Source organism: Trachypithecus francoisi, unplaced genomic scaffold, assembly GCF_009764315.1.
Source record: "Trachypithecus francoisi isolate TF-2019V2 unplaced genomic scaffold, Tfra_2.0 Lachesis_group14, whole genome shotgun sequence".
Classification (NCBI taxonomy): domain Eukaryota; kingdom Metazoa; phylum Chordata; class Mammalia; order Primates; family Cercopithecidae; genus Trachypithecus; species Trachypithecus francoisi.
This window is the reverse complement of record NW_022681459.1, coordinates 40,862,294-40,879,159: the sequence shown is the minus strand read 5'-3', so window position 1 is coordinate 40,879,159 and position 16,866 is coordinate 40,862,294. Positions and strand designations below refer to the sequence as shown.

General features: G+C 59.5%; 2 protein-coding genes across 3 annotated transcripts in view; one reads left to right on the top strand and one right to left on the bottom strand.

Annotated features, from left to right (window-relative positions):
- LOC117096010 (proline dehydrogenase 1, mitochondrial-like) overlaps positions 1-9,629 on the top strand; it is a 13,562-nt gene extending 3,933 nt beyond the window's left edge. The window contains 7 exon segments of the mRNA XM_033232882.1: positions 755-836; positions 2,428-2,520; positions 2,642-2,788; positions 3,751-3,926; positions 5,297-5,395; positions 8,878-8,966; positions 9,042-9,629. Of these exon segments, the coding sequence (XP_033088773.1) occupies positions 759-836; positions 2,428-2,520; positions 2,642-2,788; positions 3,751-3,926; positions 5,297-5,395; positions 8,878-8,966; positions 9,042-9,229 (870 nt within the window). The 5' untranslated portion in view covers positions 755-758 and the 3' untranslated portion in view covers positions 9,230-9,629.
- A 652-nt stretch (positions 9,630-10,281) lies between these two features.
- Positions 10,282-15,927, bottom strand: DGCR6L (DiGeorge syndrome critical region gene 6 like). Of its 2 annotated transcripts, none has more exons than XM_033232883.1 (5): positions 15,710-15,927; positions 15,406-15,629; positions 12,027-12,127; positions 11,282-11,422; positions 10,282-10,828 (listed from the first exon to the last, which is right to left on the bottom strand). In XM_033232883.1, exons 1-5 carry the CDS (start codon positions 15,817-15,819, stop codon positions 10,679-10,681), a joined length of 726 nt encoding a protein of 241 aa, XP_033088774.1. In that variant the 5' UTR covers positions 15,820-15,927; the 3' UTR covers positions 10,282-10,678. The 2 variants fall into 2 exon arrangements, with proteins under 2 accessions (XP_033088774.1, XP_033088775.1); XM_033232884.1 differs by having other exon boundaries at positions 15,469-15,629; positions 15,710-15,914.
- Positions 15,928-16,866: the final 939 nt, after the last annotated feature.

Genomic DNA, 16,866 nt, shown 5'->3' with positions numbered 1-16,866 from the left:
CCCCCTGGAGCCCACGCTGGCAGGTGAAGGATCAGAGCCCCACGCCCCATCCTTGGGGCCAGGGGCTGGGACCGAGGTCACCAGGAGCCCCCAGTTGAAGTGGGGAGGTGACTGGGGTGGTGCAGTAGTGAGCCGTCCCCTCACACACTGTCAGCTTTGCCCACTGTGTCCTCCCTGGTCCCCGGAGCTGTGTCCACCTCCTGCCTGGCTGCCTATGCTCGGCCCCTCCACAGGCCCAAAACAGCCCTAGGGTACTCAGTGTTTTCAGAGCCGCCTAGATACAGGACTGTTTGTGTTTTGGTTTTAAATTATTTTAATTAATTTATGTTTATAGAGACCAGGTCTCACCATGTTGCCCAGGCTGGTTTCAAACTCCTGGGCTCAAGTGACCTGCCCACCGTAGCCTCCCAAAGTGCTGGGATTACAAGTTTGAGCCACTGCACGCCACTGGTTTTAAATGTTTAAACAGAGAACGGTATTTACATTTTCTCTGTCTTTTTTTTTTTTTTTCTGAGACAGAGTCTCGCTCTGTCGCCCAGGCTGGAGTGCAGTGGCGCGATCTCTGCTCACTGCAAGCTCTGCCTCCTGGGTTCCCGCCATTCTCCTGCCTCAGCCTTCTCTGTCCTTTAAAACTGCACACCGAGGTGGGTTTTGTGGTGGTTGGTGAACGGACAGGTTTGGGCCTGGATCCCCCACCCGACCCTAGCACCCACAGGTGGGGTCGCCCCCTCTGCTGATGCGCCTCCTCCCTCAGGACCATGGACCTGCTGGACTGGGGCAGCCTCATTGACAGCAGGACCAAGCTCTCCAAGCACCTGGTCGTCCCCAACGCACAGGTAACACCTCCGCTCCTCGGTGAGGCCCCGCTCAGCAGGGCGCTGGGCTGAGAAGGGAGTTCAGCCTGCCACACGTGTCTCTTGTTGCCCACCCTGGGAACTTAACATGACCAAGATCACTGCACACGATGGCCCCACAGACCCCCTATGGTCCAGGGGGAAGGAGACAGACCCACACATGTCCACAGAGTGCCTGGTGGGACACAGACCCACGCAGAGCCTTAAGACACCACAAGGAGAGGGGGTCTGGGCCTTCCCCAAGTCATCTGTCTTGTGCATCAGGTCACCCCAAACTTCAGAGGCCTGAAACGCAGCAGTCACTCTGCTTCTCCCTCATGGTCCTGGGGTTGACAGGGCTCAGCTGGGCAGTCCTCCCTCGGGATCTCCTGGGTAGCTGTACTCACAGTGGTGGGCTGGGACCTGGAGGAGGCGCCCACTCGCATGTCTGGAAGTTGGTGCTGGCTGTGGCTTGGGCTTTTTCCCAACATGGCAGCTGGGCTCTAAGTGTTCCCTGAGACGTGAGAGCCAGGCAGAAGCTGGATGACCTTTTCCTGCCAGTGTCCCCTGAGACGTGAGAGCCAGGCAGAAGCTGGGTGACCTTTTCCTGCCTCGCCTCAAAAGTCACACGGTGTCTTTTCTGCTGAGTTCTGTGTGTTAGAAGCATGTCACCAGGCCAGCCTGTGTACAGCGGGGAGAGGAATGAGGCTCATCTGCCTGTGGGAGGGGGGCCCGGGACCTGGCAGAATGCTTGAAACCACCACCTAAGCTGGGATTCGAAGAAAGAACAGAAGCACCTTCAGAAAACATCCTGCAGAGGCAGCTTTCCATGACACATCTAGCCCCAGTCCACTAAGGGCCCAGCCTCAAACTTAGAGACCGCGACCCAGAGCCTTGGGGCACAGTGTGTACAGAGCGGCTGTGCACCAGGACTACCAGCTGTTGGAGACTTTAGCATGGTGTAGCAAGGGATAGAGCGGTACTGTTTGTGCTCAGTGAGGCAAGGCTGCTGGGGCAGCAAAGGAGTGAGCGGGAGGCCCTGCAGGATGGGTCCCCATGGCCTCTGAGCACCAGCTCCTTGAAGGCCTCATCCTGGAGGTTGCCCTGGTCCCCAGCCACATGTCAGCATGTGCTACACGACCACCCTGTCAGCCTGTAGCCAGGGGTTCCTCCTCCTGGGTCCTCTCCCTGCTCCAGGCGGAGCCCTTCTGTTTGATGATTGGGTGATCAGTGTTCACTTCCTCAGTGTCACATGGGAGCTGCAGGGGGCCCTCCCACAACAGTGGGGCCTCTGTGGGAACTGGGGAGGCTGTTAGAGTACACACTTTGGGGTGCAGGCCCGGACTGAGCCTGGGGCCCACTGACATGGCCAATGAGCTCCCCCATGGTGCCACCAGGCCCCATGTAGGGCAGTGCACTGGCTGCGTTGGAGGTTCCCAGGTGCTGTGTTGCTGTGTCCAGGTGGCCCTCCCAGCCCTGCATGGGCGGGTCAGAGGGTTCCTGTGGGCTGGGAACGCTGAGAAAGGTTTAGCCTGGGCCTCAGGGTGGCACTTTCCAGCCCTCACTTGTGGCCTGACCGTGTGCTGCACCCCAGACAGGACAGCTGGAGCCCCTGCTGTCCCGGTTCACTGAGGAGGAGGAGCTACAGATGATGAGGATGCTACAGCGGATGGATGTCCTGGCCAAGGTGAGCTGCCCTCCTCAGGCAGAGGGCTGGGGCCTTGGGGACCTGGGACTCATGCAGAAGAGGGCACCTGCCTCACCTGAGCAACAGTTGCTCCCACTGCCCCACCCTCTGCACCTCTCAGAAAGCCAGGGAGGTGGGCGTGTGGCTGATGGTGGACGCCGTGCAGACCTACTTCCAGCCGGCCATCAGCCGCCTGACGCTGGAGATGCAGCGCAAGTTCAATGTGGAGAAGCCGCTCATCTTCAACACGTACCAGTGCTACCTCAAGGCAAGCTCCCCGCTCAGCCCCTCCCTGCCTGCCTTGGGGCTTGGAGACCCCACAGGAGGGGCTCCTCTCATCTGAGCTCCCTGGCATTTGCCTGGCTCTACACTCAGCACCCGCCAGGGAGCTCATGGGATGGAGGAGGGAGTGGGCCGTGCCCCCAAGGGATTGTTGGGGTCTTCTGCAGCACAGCTCACCCAGGGTGGGCTCCAGGGTACAGAAAAGAACCCCTTAGGTGGTGGCCACAGCCAGGCCTGCAGAGAAGGCCGAGGCCGGGGTGACTGCCTCAGAGTAGGAAGAAAGGCCCGCTTCCCACAGCCTCTCCTGTGGTTCTCGGAACCAGCCGAGTGTCTAAGGAGCAGGAGGAAGACAGCGATCTTGATGAGGGTCCACTAGATGTGCCCAATACCCCAAACTTGGAAAGCACCACATGACCATTTCCTCCAGCGTGTTTTCAGTTCAATGCCCCTAAAAACCGGATGAAAGCTTTGGGCCCTCTCCAGAAAGACTCACCCAGGATGTCACATGTGTTCAGGGAGCCCACGCTGGCCTGTGGGCCCCAAACTGCTCAGGGATGTTAACAGGTTCAGAGCTCTCAGGGGTGAGCCGGGTGCCTGGAGGACACAGGGTGGCATGGGGAGGGGTCCAGGCAGGAGCCTGCAGTATGCACCTGTCCCGCAGTCGGCCTGGGAGTCTAGAGCACATGATGGCTGCTGGTGCCTGGGCTGCTCCCACAGGGCTGTCCACGGGCCACACAGGAGGCTGCAGACATCCCCATTGCCATTGCTCCTTGGGGACAGAGGTTGGAGGCCCATCCTCACCCACACCTGCTCCAGGTGCCCTGAGCTGCACCTCCCCAGGCAGCTGCTGCCCAGCCCTGGTGACTGCACCTGGGCCCAGGGAGGCCCCATCCTGCTGTCACTTGGGCTTGCCCAGGCTCCCTGCGACTTTTAGCCCTGGCCCCACAGGATGCCTATGACAATGTGACCCTGGGCGTGGAGCTGGCTCGCTGTGAGTGCTGATGTTTTGGGGCCAAGCTGGTGCGGGGCGCATACCTGGCCCAGGAGCGAGCCCGTGCAGCAGAGATCGGCTATGAGGACCCCATCAACCCCACATACGAGGCCACCAACGCCATGTACCACAGGTGCGCAGCTCTCCCGTGCCTCCATCTTCCCAGGGCAGGGCGTCAAGAAACTGGGCCTGAGGGAGAGGCTTGGAGACTGACCTTGTCCCACCCTGCTGGGGCCAGAAGACCCCAGCAGGAGTGGCAGCCTCGTGTGTCCCCAGGTCAGAACTGGTATTTCCTCTGCTTTTGTGTCATGTGTTGCTTTTTCAAAAACATTAAGGTTATTCTTTTATAAATATAGAAAAGCCCATTGAACAAAGCAAAATAGGCCACAGTTCCAAGCCGGCTCCTGCAGACACTTAGATCCAGAGATGTGCGCGAGCACCTGGCCCTCCCCGCCCCGCAGGCTCAGCCTGTTTGCTTTTCAGTTCACACAGTGGGATCGCCCATCAGCTGTTCTGCACCTGCTTTTACTGCTCTAGTTTCCTGGTGATCTTTTCATGTAGCACAGGCTGGCCAACCATGGGCTTTTCCTCTTAGAGGCGTGCGTGCTGCAAATTCAGAGACCTCAGGTGTCTCCTGGTTGGCTGCAGCTCCCCTCCTGCCACCGCCGTGCCCGTTGTGCCGCAGCGCACACATCTCCGCCATTGTTGTTTGCGTTGTAGTGTGTTCTCTGCCCAGTGTGCTTTTCATTTCGCGTTCCATCTGGGTCCCCTTGTGTGGGCTTGCAGAGTGGCGCTGTTACCAGCCAGCATGGGGTGCCCGGGGCTGTGTGTCCAGCATCTTTGATCTTACTGGTTTCAGTCTGGTTAGTGTAACAGGGACTCGCTGGACACACTGTCACCCTCTGTGGTACACACGGGCCATCAGGGGTTTTGTGTCTGAGGATGCAGCTGTCCTAGGTTCCTGGAAATGGAATTGCTGGGTCAGAGAGAATGTGCGCGTGGTCAAGCCTCCTGAGTGTCCTCGCTGCAGGAGGGTGGTACCGCTCGGGCTTCCTGGTGCACCGGGATGCCCACCCCCACTGTGCCCTACAGGGACCTGCTTCCCTTTTATTTCCTTGCAGGGCCAGGGGGGCACTGTAGGATCCCTCCCCAGAAGCAAAGCTGTGTCTGTCATGAGGCTCATGGCCATGTTTGGGCTGGTCCCAGCATCAACGGCACGTTCGATGCAGGGACGCTGCACCCCAGCTGGTTCTGCGTGAATTGTCTGGTCCCAGACATCGCTCACTTCTTCTTGGTTGCTGGTCTTTCTTTTTCATGAGGTGCTGGGAGGGGCAGATGCTGCTCCTATTCTTCCTTATCCCGTGGGATCCTGTGGACACCCTTGGAAAGAGCCAGCTCACTGGATGGCCCTGGGCCTGCCCTCGGCCTCCTCTCTGTGCAGCTGGTAATGAGAGGCGCAGGCGACCACAGGCTGGAACTGGGCTCACATGGCACTCTCCACAGGTGCCTGGACTTCGTGCTGGAGGAGCTGCAGCACAACGCCATGGCCAAGGTGATGGTGGCCTCCCACAATGAGGACACAGTGCGCTTCACGCTGCGCAGGTAGGTGCGCCCCACCCTGCACCGTCACCACACCCGAGCCGTTGGCTCCTCTGGTTGGGGAGAGGTGGCAGCAGCGCAGAGCTCAGGGTGGGCAGAGCAACCTGCTGGGTGCAGGCGGGCAGTTGTGGGGAAAGGTTGGTGAAATGAGCTGGAGGGCAGCTTTAGTGCCCTGCAGGCCTGGGCCTGCTGGCATTCTGGACACTGGGCTGTGAGAGCACAAAGGCTCTTTACAGTTATGTTGGTTTTTAAAATTAACATCTTTTTTTGAAATAGAATCTCCCTGTGTCACCTAGGCTGGAGTGCAGTGGCGTGGTCTCAGCTCACTGCAACCTCTGCCTCCCAAGTTCAAGCAATTCCTCATGCCTCAGCCTCCCAGGTAGCTGGGATTACAGGTGTGCACCACCACGCCTGGCTAGTTTTTTGTATTTTTAGCAGAGACAGGGTTTCACTATGTTGGTCTCCAACTCCTGGCCTCAAGTGATCCTCCCTTCTTGGCCTCCCAAAGTGCTGGGATTACAAGCATCAGTCACTGTACCCAGAGTTTTAAAAATTAACATCTGACTTATTAAACTTCCAAAGTAAAAAACTAAGTTTCATTGGGGGATTCGGAAGGCTCCTGAAAGGTACAGACGCAGTGTTGGAGCTCAGTCCCTCAGGAGGCCTCCACAGCGCCGCCTCATTTATAAGCAGTTCCCTTAACATTTTAACTACATCTGGAATGTAACGGTCTGTTTTCCCCTTTAAACATGTGTCCCATGGAGCACAACTTTGGTAGAATTCTAACAAGTCAAATGCAGAAGTTAGGTGAAGTCAGTTCTTGGATATTCCAGTACTGTCACCCCGGTCTTATCTCATGCCTTAGCCCAAGCTATGCACACAATGGGGTCCTAGGTCCCCCTCCCCTCCCAGATTCTGCCTTCCCAGGGATGGGACCCCTAGAACCCTTGGGGGCCTGGGCAGTGGCCTCGCTGGCTCTCACCTTCCTAGGAGCTGAGCAGGGGCTCCACTCCACAGCAGGGCAGGGTGTTCCAGATCCAGGGCTTGTGGCACAAGGGGGCTCCCCAAAGAGCTGTGAAGCCACAGGGCCAGGCTTGGGGCCAGGGCTACAGCCAATAGGACACATCCTGGTGCTGCTCGGGGAGCTGACTCACGGCTCTGAAATCATTCAGTTATGTCCACATTCGGCCTTTGCTCACGATGCTGCTGCTTTTTCATGGCCTGAAATCGCAGCACACCCGCTTTTGTGCCCTGACCCTCTGCTAATTGTCATAGATGTGTCGGTGATGGGACAGACTCACTGTCTCCACACGCACAGGCCTGGTGGCCAGCAGGAGCCAGCACTCGGGAGCTGGTGGGTCCTCTCAGCTTGTAATCAGGACTCCCGGCCCCTGGGTGGACTCTCAATGCTGGTGGGCCCATAGCCTGACTAGACACATCACCATCCAACTCCAAAAGGACAGCCTGCCCTCAGCAGGGCTTCCTCTCTCCAGCTTCCCCCCAGCACCTGTCTGTCCCCGCTGTCTTGCTGTGGCAGTGGCTTCCCCACTGGACACAGCTTCCGCCTCCCCTGAGTGGCAGCTGGGCTCTCTCCTCATGGCTCCAAGGGCCCTGTGCCAGGTTTCCCCAATACCATGCTCACAACCCTGCCTGAGGCTGGACCCCTGTAGGCTTCAGCTCTGTGCCCCTGCTGCGGGTGGCTGGGGAGCTCGGGTCCCCTCCCCTGAGTAAGTGCTTCTAGACTATGGCAGCTGCTCTGTCCTATGCCAGGCCCAGACTGCCACACCACCCACCCTCAAACAACCCGAGTTGGCTTTGGCCAGGGAACCAACCAGCCCCAAACTTAGAGGCTGAAACAGTGGCATGTTCTGTAGGCCTGGGCGGGCTGGCTCAGCTGATGCTTCTGCTGCTGGCCGTGCCTGTGTCCCTCCTGCGTCTGTGATCTGGGGCCGGTGGGGCCTAATGAGCTCATTTATGGCTGGGGCAGTAAAGGAGGCTGTACCCCGGGTCCAGTGTCCCACAGGCCAGCCCAGGCTTGGGCATGTGGTGGGCTCGGGCTTCCAGAAGGCCTGGAGAGGGCAAGCCTCTGCTTGTGTCACCTTTGGTGCCTCCCTGTTGGCCAAAATGCCTCCTCTGAGGCCAAGCCCAGATGCCAGGTGGAGTGAGCTGCTGTCCTGCGCTGGGAGGAGCTGCAGTCACATGGCAGAGGCTGTGCACACCAGCAGGGGAGGGGGCAGCCAGCAGTGGCAGCCCGGCTCTCGGGTTCATGTCCTGGGGTTGAGGGAGACACACGATGGAGACCAGGGCGATGTGGCAGAGGCGGGTGCCTGCTTTAGACTGGGTGGTCCCGACACTGGAGCGCAGCCCAGGGATGGAGGGAAAGGGCCTCTGGCTGATGGGAGCCAGGGCTGGGGCGGGTGGAGAACAGGGGAGGTGAGGCCCTCGGGGAGGGAGTGGGAAGCACAGCACAGGCTCCGCCAGTCACCCAGGCGATGTGTGAGGAGCGGGCGGAACTCAGCCCAGGGTGGGGGCCCCAGTGCTGTGCAGACCGGCTAAGTCAGGATACCTGGATATAGGAAGCTGGAGATGAAACGTGAGAACTGTCACTGCATGGATATTTCAAACCCTGAGAATCTTTGTAAGACCCTGTCAGGGGTGATGTGAAGACAGGACAGAGTTGAGGGCCCCACCCCAATATCTGAGCAGTGCTAATAGATATATAATACAAGCCACATCTATAAAATTTTTTAGTAGCTACATTAAAAAAGATAAAATGAATTTCAAGAATACATTTTAATGAACCCAAAATATACAAAATATTACTTCAAATCGCATTCCAGCTGCTTTTAGAAAAGCAACGCGCCATTGAGTATTATGTTTCTACAAAGTCTCCTAAATCCTGTGTGTATGTGACATGTGCAGCACATCTCGGTTCAGAGCAGCCGCCTTCCGAGGACTCGGGGGCTGGTGGCAGCTGTGTGGGACAGAGCAGCTGTGGGGATGGGGCAGAGGAGCAGCCCACAGAGGGCGAGGGCAGGGCCGGAGACTAGTCATACCGCAGAACCCTGGAGGGGCTTGAGGAAGGGATGGCAGGAGAGCCGAGGAGCTTCCCTGCCCTGTGGGGCAGGCTGCTGGGTGGGTCAGGGCCCCAGGAAGGGCTGCACCTCCAAGAAGGGAGGTAGAGGAGAGGTGGCAGAGGGGAGAATGGGGAAAGCAGGAGGGGGACCTTGTTGGCTAAGGGCTGACACCTCCCCAGGGAGAAGAGTAGGGCAGCCCAGCAGAGTCCGACTGGGAAGAGGCCTCACTGGGGCAGGGCCGGGCAGAGCCCATACCCCAGCCCCACCTTGCAGGGGATGAAGTCTGGAGAGTGTAGATGGGGGATCTGGGGTAGTAGGACTGGCTCAGAGCTGGGACAGGAACCCTGTACCCCTACACTGGGACAGTGTCCTGGAACTGGCTCTCAGCTGCTGGCTTTACCTGCACAGGATGGAGGAGCTGCGCCTGCATCCCGCTGACCACCAGGTGTACTTTGGACAGCTGCTAGGCATATGTGACCAGATCAGCTTCCCGCTGGGTGAGTGGGGCCCTCCCTGGTGTGATGGGGTGCGGTGCTGGGTCTGGACCTCATGGCGTATCTGCCCCCTTGCAGGCCAGGCTGGCTACCCCGTGTACAAGTATGTGCCCTACGGCCCTGTGATGGAGGTGCTGCCCTACTTGTCCCGCCGCGCCCTGAAGAACAGCAGCCTCATGAAAGGTGCCCGTTGGGAGCGGCAGCTGCTGTGGCTGGAGCTCTTGCGGCGGCTCCGAACTGGCAGCCTCTTCCGTCGCCCTGCCTAGCACCCGCCAGCCCACCCTCGGCCTCCAGGCCCCCCCGCCCCCACCCCAGGCCGTCACCACAGCTGCAGCCAACCCCATCCTCACACAGTCACCTTTTTTCACTCCACACTTGCAGAGCTGCTGGAGGTGGGGTCAGGTGCCTCCCAGCCCTGCCCAGGATCTGGGCACTCGGGTGTGGGCCGAACCTGCTACCTGCCTGGGATAGCCGCTGGGAACGGTTGGGACCTCTCCCCGGATGTGTGGGCCCAAGGCCCCCACCTCTGTGACCCCCATGTCCTCGGGGCCTAGAGGATTGTCCGCCTTCTGCCAGGGCCAGCCCACACAGCCCGAGCCTCTCAGGGAGCAGAGGCCGGGCTGGGGAGGCCCTGCCTGGTCAGTAAACCACTGTTCCTGCAGCTGACAGCCCGTGCCCTCACACAGGGTCAGCTCTGGGCAGCAAAGAGGGAGTGGCTCAGACAGGGTCAGAGAAGTCTCACCGCAGACTCTGGCTTCCAGCATCATCTGTTTCTGGAGGCCACACCCTGCGCAGACCTGGACACCCCCAACCCTGACTCCACAAGGACCCAGCAAGGCCCATGGGCCCAGGTCAGCATGGAGGGGACTCATGCAGAAGCAGAGGCCAAGCTCTCCACGTGGGCCTGGCACGCCTTCCCCCGGGGCTCCTCCTCAGGCCATTCCTGCCGCCCTGAGTCCTCTACCCCAGTGACCTGCATCAGGCGCCTCCTAGTGGTTCCCACAGGACACTGAGCAGGCTGCGGCAGGCGCACACTTGCACCCCGGGCCTTCTCCCATGCTCTCCAGCCCCCAGCCCCACAAAGCAGGCTGGATATGGTCCTCATGCCCTGGGGCTTGGATGGGGGCCCTGTGCAGATGGCAGTGACAGCATCCTGGGACCAGGGCTGGGGCAGGAAAGGCTGGAGGGTCCCAGTCTCCGTGCAGGGGGAGGGGTGGTGGGCTGGGCACACAGCCCAGGAAGGGACCCCAGGCAGAGGCAGGGGCCCTACTGGGGCCCTGGTTATGGCAGAACCTGCAGCTGTCACACAAGCCACACACGGGCCACACTGAGGCATCTTTATTTCTCTGGGTCACATAGAGCTGGGCCTCGGAGCCTCTTCTGCGTGGGGGCTGCAGCTGCCAAGGGAGAGGCTGAGACCAGAACAAGCACTCGGGTGGCCCTCAGTGCAGGCTGGGATGTGCCCCGTGGAGTGAGAAGGTGTGAGAACCCCCGGCCTCACTCTCTGCCGGGCCCTGAAGCAGACAGCAGCAGGCTGGGCCGGCCTGCCTTTTATGAGACCAACCTAGCGTTTGGCAGCAAGTCTCAAGACGAAGGAGGACAGGCAGCCGGGTTCCACCCGGCCTCTCCTCAGCAGGGGACCCCTGTGGGCAGCTGGGAAGGCAGTGGCCAAAGGTCAAGAAGATGAACTCTGCCCAGACTTCTGCTGCCTGTGGCTATGGTGGGACAGGGCTGCCTTCCTGGTCATACTGGGCAGCAGGCGGCTGCCAGGGACCTCCCAGTCCCAGGGCTGCCTTCCCTGCCCGGCAGCCCCTCTGCTGCAGCTTCCGGATGAGTTCCAGCAGGTTCATCTGCAGCATCAGCTCCTGGGATACAGAGGGGCCCCATGAAGGCCAGAGTGACCCCCGGGCTCCTTTTACCCCGGCCCAAGGGTGCCAAGCAGTGCGCCCACAGGGCAGCCATCCTGTGAAGCCTGGTCATGGCCTGCCAGGATGGGGTGGAATCTGAGCCTCTGCCCCCAGCAGGGCCACTCGGAATGGCATGTGGGAGGGGAGCAGAAGAGAGCCCTGTGGGGCACAGCAGGCCTGGGGAGGGTGGGCAGTGCCCCGTGGCTGGCTGGCTCACCCTCCTGTAGGGAATGGGCCTGGCCTCCGTGCTGGGAATGGCAGAGAAATCCTTTCCAGAGTCTCAATCCTTCCACTTCACTCCCTATACCCTGAACCTGGCTCCCCAGGGACCAGCGGCGAAACCCCAGAGGGAATGGGGTCTGCGGGGCCCATGGGCGCTCGGGCTAGGGCAGAGCAGGCCCAGGCACTGACCTGTGGGTTGATGGTCACGTAGAAGCCAGCCACCCCCGCCTTCTCCAGTGTGCTCTGCTGGTCAGCCACCTTCCGGTCCAGCTCCAGGACGATCTTCCGGTCCATCGCCCGCTGCTCCTCACGGATCCGGTGTTCCACTGCCTGCCATGGGGGTGGGGCGGGAGGGGGAGGGCAGCTCAAACACATGCTCCTGCTGCCGTCCCCAGCGGCACCAGCTCTGACACCACCGATGCATCCTCGCCACACCCAGGCCTCTCCTCGGCCATGCGAACTCCTGAAGGGGAACCTAAGGGGCTCCCACGAATGCCCTAACCTGGGGCTGCCTTGGGACCACACACACATCTCCACAGGCACACCCTGCCCCACGGCTTGTTGGTTACATGCCAGTCTCTGGTTGTCCCTGTGCTCCCTGGGAGAAGGATGGGCCCCTTCCTGGCTGGCCCCATCACCCCACTATTGCCCTTGTACCCCCTCGAGGCCACCTGCTCTGCGGAGGCCCCAACCCACGAGGAGCTGCTATCCAGGGGAGCACCGGTGGGCCCTCACCCTCCACCCAGCCCCAGCACACCTGGCACCCTCAGGGAGGAACCACCTGGGGGGATTCACTAGGCTTCCAGTGGCCCACTCAGGCCCAGGGTAGCCACCCACGCCTGAGCCTTGACACCCCTTCAGTACAGCCCAGTCAACAGAGCCAGGTGATGCCCACAGGACAGCTAGCCGGCCACCCTGCCTGTGTTCCCAGTACCTCTAGTTCTTGCTGCTGAGCCGCCTGAAGCACAGGCAGGTTGTGGGGTCGGCAGGCCTGCTGGGCTTCCTGGTGCTTCTGCCGCAGCGCCTGCCTGAGCACTGGGAGGGATGAAAGCCGGTCAGCAGGCGGTGGGACTCGGCAGCAGCCCTCACCCATGGGCACCTGCCCTGCCAGCCCAGCAGAGCAGCCAGGCCAAAGGAGTATCTGCACTGAGGACGCCGGCCTCCTCCATCCTCCCACCCCACTGTCACCCAGGGCCAGGCCCTTCAATGGCAATGCACGAGGAAGCAACCTGATAGATGAAAGAGGGTGGGGTGGGGAAGACTGGCCAGGTGGGGCCAAAGCTGCAGCCCCAGACCCAGGGCAGCTGGAGGAGGTGGGTGGGAGGGAGGCTGCAGTCTGAGGTCTTCAGGGCCCCCATGGCCATAGGCCGTGGGACATCTACTCAAGTGTTGGAGACCACCTCAGATAAAGGCATGGGAAAGGAGCAGGAGGAGCGGGGTCGCTGAGCCTGAGTGTGGGGCCTCTGCCTACCAGGGGTGTGATCGGCCCCTCCATCCTCCAGGGTGGGCAGCTCCCTCCCCCATTTGCAGTTCCAAGCTCTGGCACAGCGCCAGACGGAGAAGGGTGGGCAGACCTGGGAGGTCCAAGTTTGGGATGAGCTTGGGGCACCATAAGTCTGTGCGGCTTTGAGGAGCTCACCCCCGGCCATCAAGTAAAGCTCCACAGTCCTTGCTAAACTGTGCACAAACACAGATGTGTGCAAACTGTCTAGTCTGAGGGGAATGTCCAGAGGAAGCGATCATGGGACATAAACCACTATGAAACAGAACATGCAGCACGCTGCAGCTGGCGCCAGTGACCAGTAAGTGCCAAACGGCTACAGCTCCCCAGGAAGGAGGGGTCCCTGGTCACAAGAAAATGTGAAACCCAACACTGTTCCTGGGAAGAGACCTGATGTTGCAGCTCTTCTCTGGTGGCAAGTTTCCAGGGAACTCCAGGGTCCCTGAGGCTCCCCTGCAGGTAGCCTGGCTTCCGCTGTGCCTGCAGCCTTCCCCAATCTCCTGTTTCTTGGCATTCTGTACACACCTCAGTGATGGCATTTATCACATGAAATATGTTTCAAACCAAGAACTCCCTCGAGACATTTCCATAACACAGGGAAGCAGGGAAATGTCACCTCCTTCACGCTACTGATCAAACATTGCTGCAAGTGCCAGGCCCACTACCAGATTCCATTAGGTAGGCAACCAAAAGGCAAGAAGAGAGCCACGCCGCCTGCCTGTGTAGAAGGGGCCTGGCCTTAGACATGCCCAGGGAACACAAAGGAGGCAGGAGCAGCCAGTCACCCCTGCCAAATCAGAAAGGAGAAGCAGCAAGTCAACGCAGGCACGCCTGCTGCTGGTGGAACCAGGGCCTGGCCCAAACAGCAATGGGCCCAGGGAGTTACTGAAACTCCCCATCCCATTAGAAGGGACCAGGGCCCTGTGGAAAAATGGCCGATTCCAGGACTGAGACAGGGAGAAAACAAAAGATGAGCCTGAACACGCTCTGGAACCAGAAAGCAAGGAAGTGCTCACGGAATGATGGGGAGGCATCTAAAGGAGCTTGGAGCGCCCCCACTGGCCACACATGGCACAGTCTGAGTATTAAGGAATAATGAGCCATGCACTTGGGATTAAACTGTATGCATCTTACAGCTCAATAAAAAATTTTAAAAAGACAATCGCCCAGACATTTAGTGGAAGAAGTAATGCCAATTATACACAAACTCTTCTGGAAAACTGAAGAGGAGAGAACACTTCCAAACTCATCCTATAAGGCTGGCAAAAACCCTGAAAACTATAGACCACAGTTTGTCATGAACATAGACCAAAAAATTCTTAAGATTTTAGCAAATCAAATCCAGCATACATAAAGAGGATACTACAGCACGACCAAGTAGGATGGAATTCAAGTAATTGTAATTCACTGTAGTCATAGAAAATGATTCACCATGCGATCATCTCACGAGCTGCCAAAAAGGGGTCTACCAAAATCCGACATCCATTCTTGATAGAAACACGAATCCTGGAGCAGATGGACAGCGCCTGCCTTCTGGGAAGGGCGCCTGGCACCGCTAGGAGGAATTTTTGCCACATTAAACCTGCTTCTAATCAGGCTTCTACCAGCAGTCCAGTGTACAGGAAACCCAGAGAGTGGAGAAGCAGGTTAAATGCACGAGGAAGCAACCTGATAGATCCAGAGCAGGGCATTTGCCCTGGACTCTACACAAAGTCAATGCCACAATAAATGCTGGGGACTGTTCCAGAAGCAAAGAGACCAAAGTAGCCAATTGTAGCACATGAACTTGGACTGGATCCTTACTTATAAATCAACAATTTGCCACAAGTCAGTAGCATGATGTGGCCATGCACTGAAAGTCAGGAGACACCCGGAACAGTTAATTTCTCAGGGGGCTACCCCCGGCAGCTGTGTAGGAGACCGCTCTTGTTCTAGACAACTTGCTCCCAATCCGAGGCCAAGGTTGACCCCGCCCCCCGGTTGTCTGGAGGCATTCTTGGTTTTCCGGACTAGGGAGGGTACCCCTGCCATCCTGCAATGCGCAAGACAGCATCTCACCATAAAGACTTACCCAGCCACAAATGTCAACATTGCTGGGTTGAAAATCCTGGTCTCCAGGAATGCTGAAGACTCTAGGTGAAACGCTATGCTGTCACATGTAGGCATTTTGGGATATCAAGCACTAGAGCAGGACGTTCACTACTGAACTTTCAGCGGCGAGCACAAGCGCAAGCAGTAGACTCTCTTTTCAGTTTTTCTAAATGTTTCAACTTTTAAAAGAAGTTTGGGAAAAATAAAATAGCAAAGGTTGAAATCTGGTGGTGCAGGGGGACCTGGCCTACATAATTCGCAGGAAAGGACTCCCAAGCCCACCAAGCATGAGGCTCAAGTGGGAAGCTCTTCGGGTTTGGCAGGGCGCCACAGGAGACAGTGCTTAGGAATTTGATGTGCAACTGGAATGAGGCCCTGCGAGGTCTGAGAGGGAACTGACCCTGAAAGGCGCTCGCTGCACAACTGTCAACAGACCTCCAACTACTGAGGGGCAACGCAATCAGTGCCACCACCAGAGTCTGCCTGTAGGCCGACCAGGCACTGAGGCCTAGGGCCGTCCGGTCTGGAAGGGGCTGGGGCACCGGGAAGCCCGAGCGGGGAGTTTCTGCTAAGAAGTGGGGACTGCAGCAACTGAAAACAAAACTGGTTGGACCCACTGGTCACCAAAAAGGCGCTGTCTCAGTCTCCGCGCCCTTGATTTTGTTAATCTTAGGGACCTTTTCCGAACACTCCTAAGGAAGGAGCCGATCTGCACAGATACCAAGAGCTGCCGGGAGGCGCCGACCCAGAGGAGAAGGCACCTCGTCCCGCTGCCCCCGCGCACCTCGGTGCTCGTTCTGTAGGCGCAGGCGCTGGTTGTACAGGCTCTTTTCAGTGAGGTGCTGGATCTCCAGTAGCCCCTGCACGATTTCGAACACGGTGCCGTCGAGAAGCGCCAGGGCCAGGTCGCTGAGCGTGGTGTAGGACAGGCGCTGCTGGAAGGAGCTGCGGGGTAGAGGCGCGCGGTGAGCCCCGGAGGGACCCGACACCGCCTCGGCAGGCCGCCGCCCGCCTCGCCCACGTACCTGGGCAACTCCTTCACCAGGCTCTGCAGCGCGGACAGCAACTGGTAGTGTCGCTCCTGCTGCCGGGCACCGTCCGCCACCTCCTCCAAAGCGCCCGCGTATCGCTCCATGGCGCGGACGCCCGCTAGACGCCGGCGGCAGCAATGAGCTCCCCTAGCCTCACGTCATCCCGAGCGCGGCGCGTCCTGCCCCTTTTACGACAGTCCCGCGAGCGGCGCGCCCCGCCCCCTTTTACGACAGTCCCGAGCGCGGCGCGACCGGCCGCCTGTCCTGGCACGCGCCCCGTCGCCTGCTCATTCAGAGGGAGGCGCGCCTTACCCCTCTGCGGAGACTCCGAGGAGGGTTTCGCTCAGCCCAGGCTTGCACCTGCCTCCTCCCTGCGCGACCTTAGAGGCGAGACTCCGCCACCTGGATATCGCAGGGCCATGGAGAATCCCACCGGCCCTTGCTGAGTCAGTGCGGGCTGAGGTCCCGGCTCCGCGCCGGCGCGCCTGCGAGGTGGACTATCCCGGTCACCGGCCTTCCCCCAGAGGGAGGGGGCTCGGGCCAGAGCCCACAGGACCTGGGTCTAAGGCACTATCCGCGGCCGAGCAGTGGCGCTGGGGTCTGTCTGCGTCCTCCCCGCCCCCGGGGTGAGACAGACAGGATCACCCTAGAGCCTCTGGCGCAGGACAGTCGGAGCCAGAGTCCCCATCTGGACCTGCATGGTCGCCCGGGGCTGCCCGGTCCCCAGCCCGTGAGCCCAGACTGCGCTGTCCCGGCTCCCCAGGCCAGCTGCTGGGCCGGGGTTGGGGGGCTTCTGGTGGCTGCGGCTGAACTGGCTAGGAACAGGCTTTAATAGGAGGGGTTGGGGTGGAGGAAAGGCTTCTGCAAAGGCCCTGCCAGAATCAGGTCAGGTGGAGGGGCGAGAGGACCGGTGTGGCCAGGCTGCAGAAGCCAGCGCAGGAGACAAGGGCGGGGGCTGCTCATTACAGAGGCTGCTGGGGGCTTGTCCGAAGAGTGGCAGGGGGCACGGAAAGGCTTGGGGACACAGACACGCTCAGACTTGCGTTTCACCAGGCACGCTTTAGCTGCCTGCGGGGTGGCTGGACTGTGTGGGATGACCTTGCTTTGACCAGGTTAGGAATTATGACTGGTTTCCAGAGAGAACATTGGTT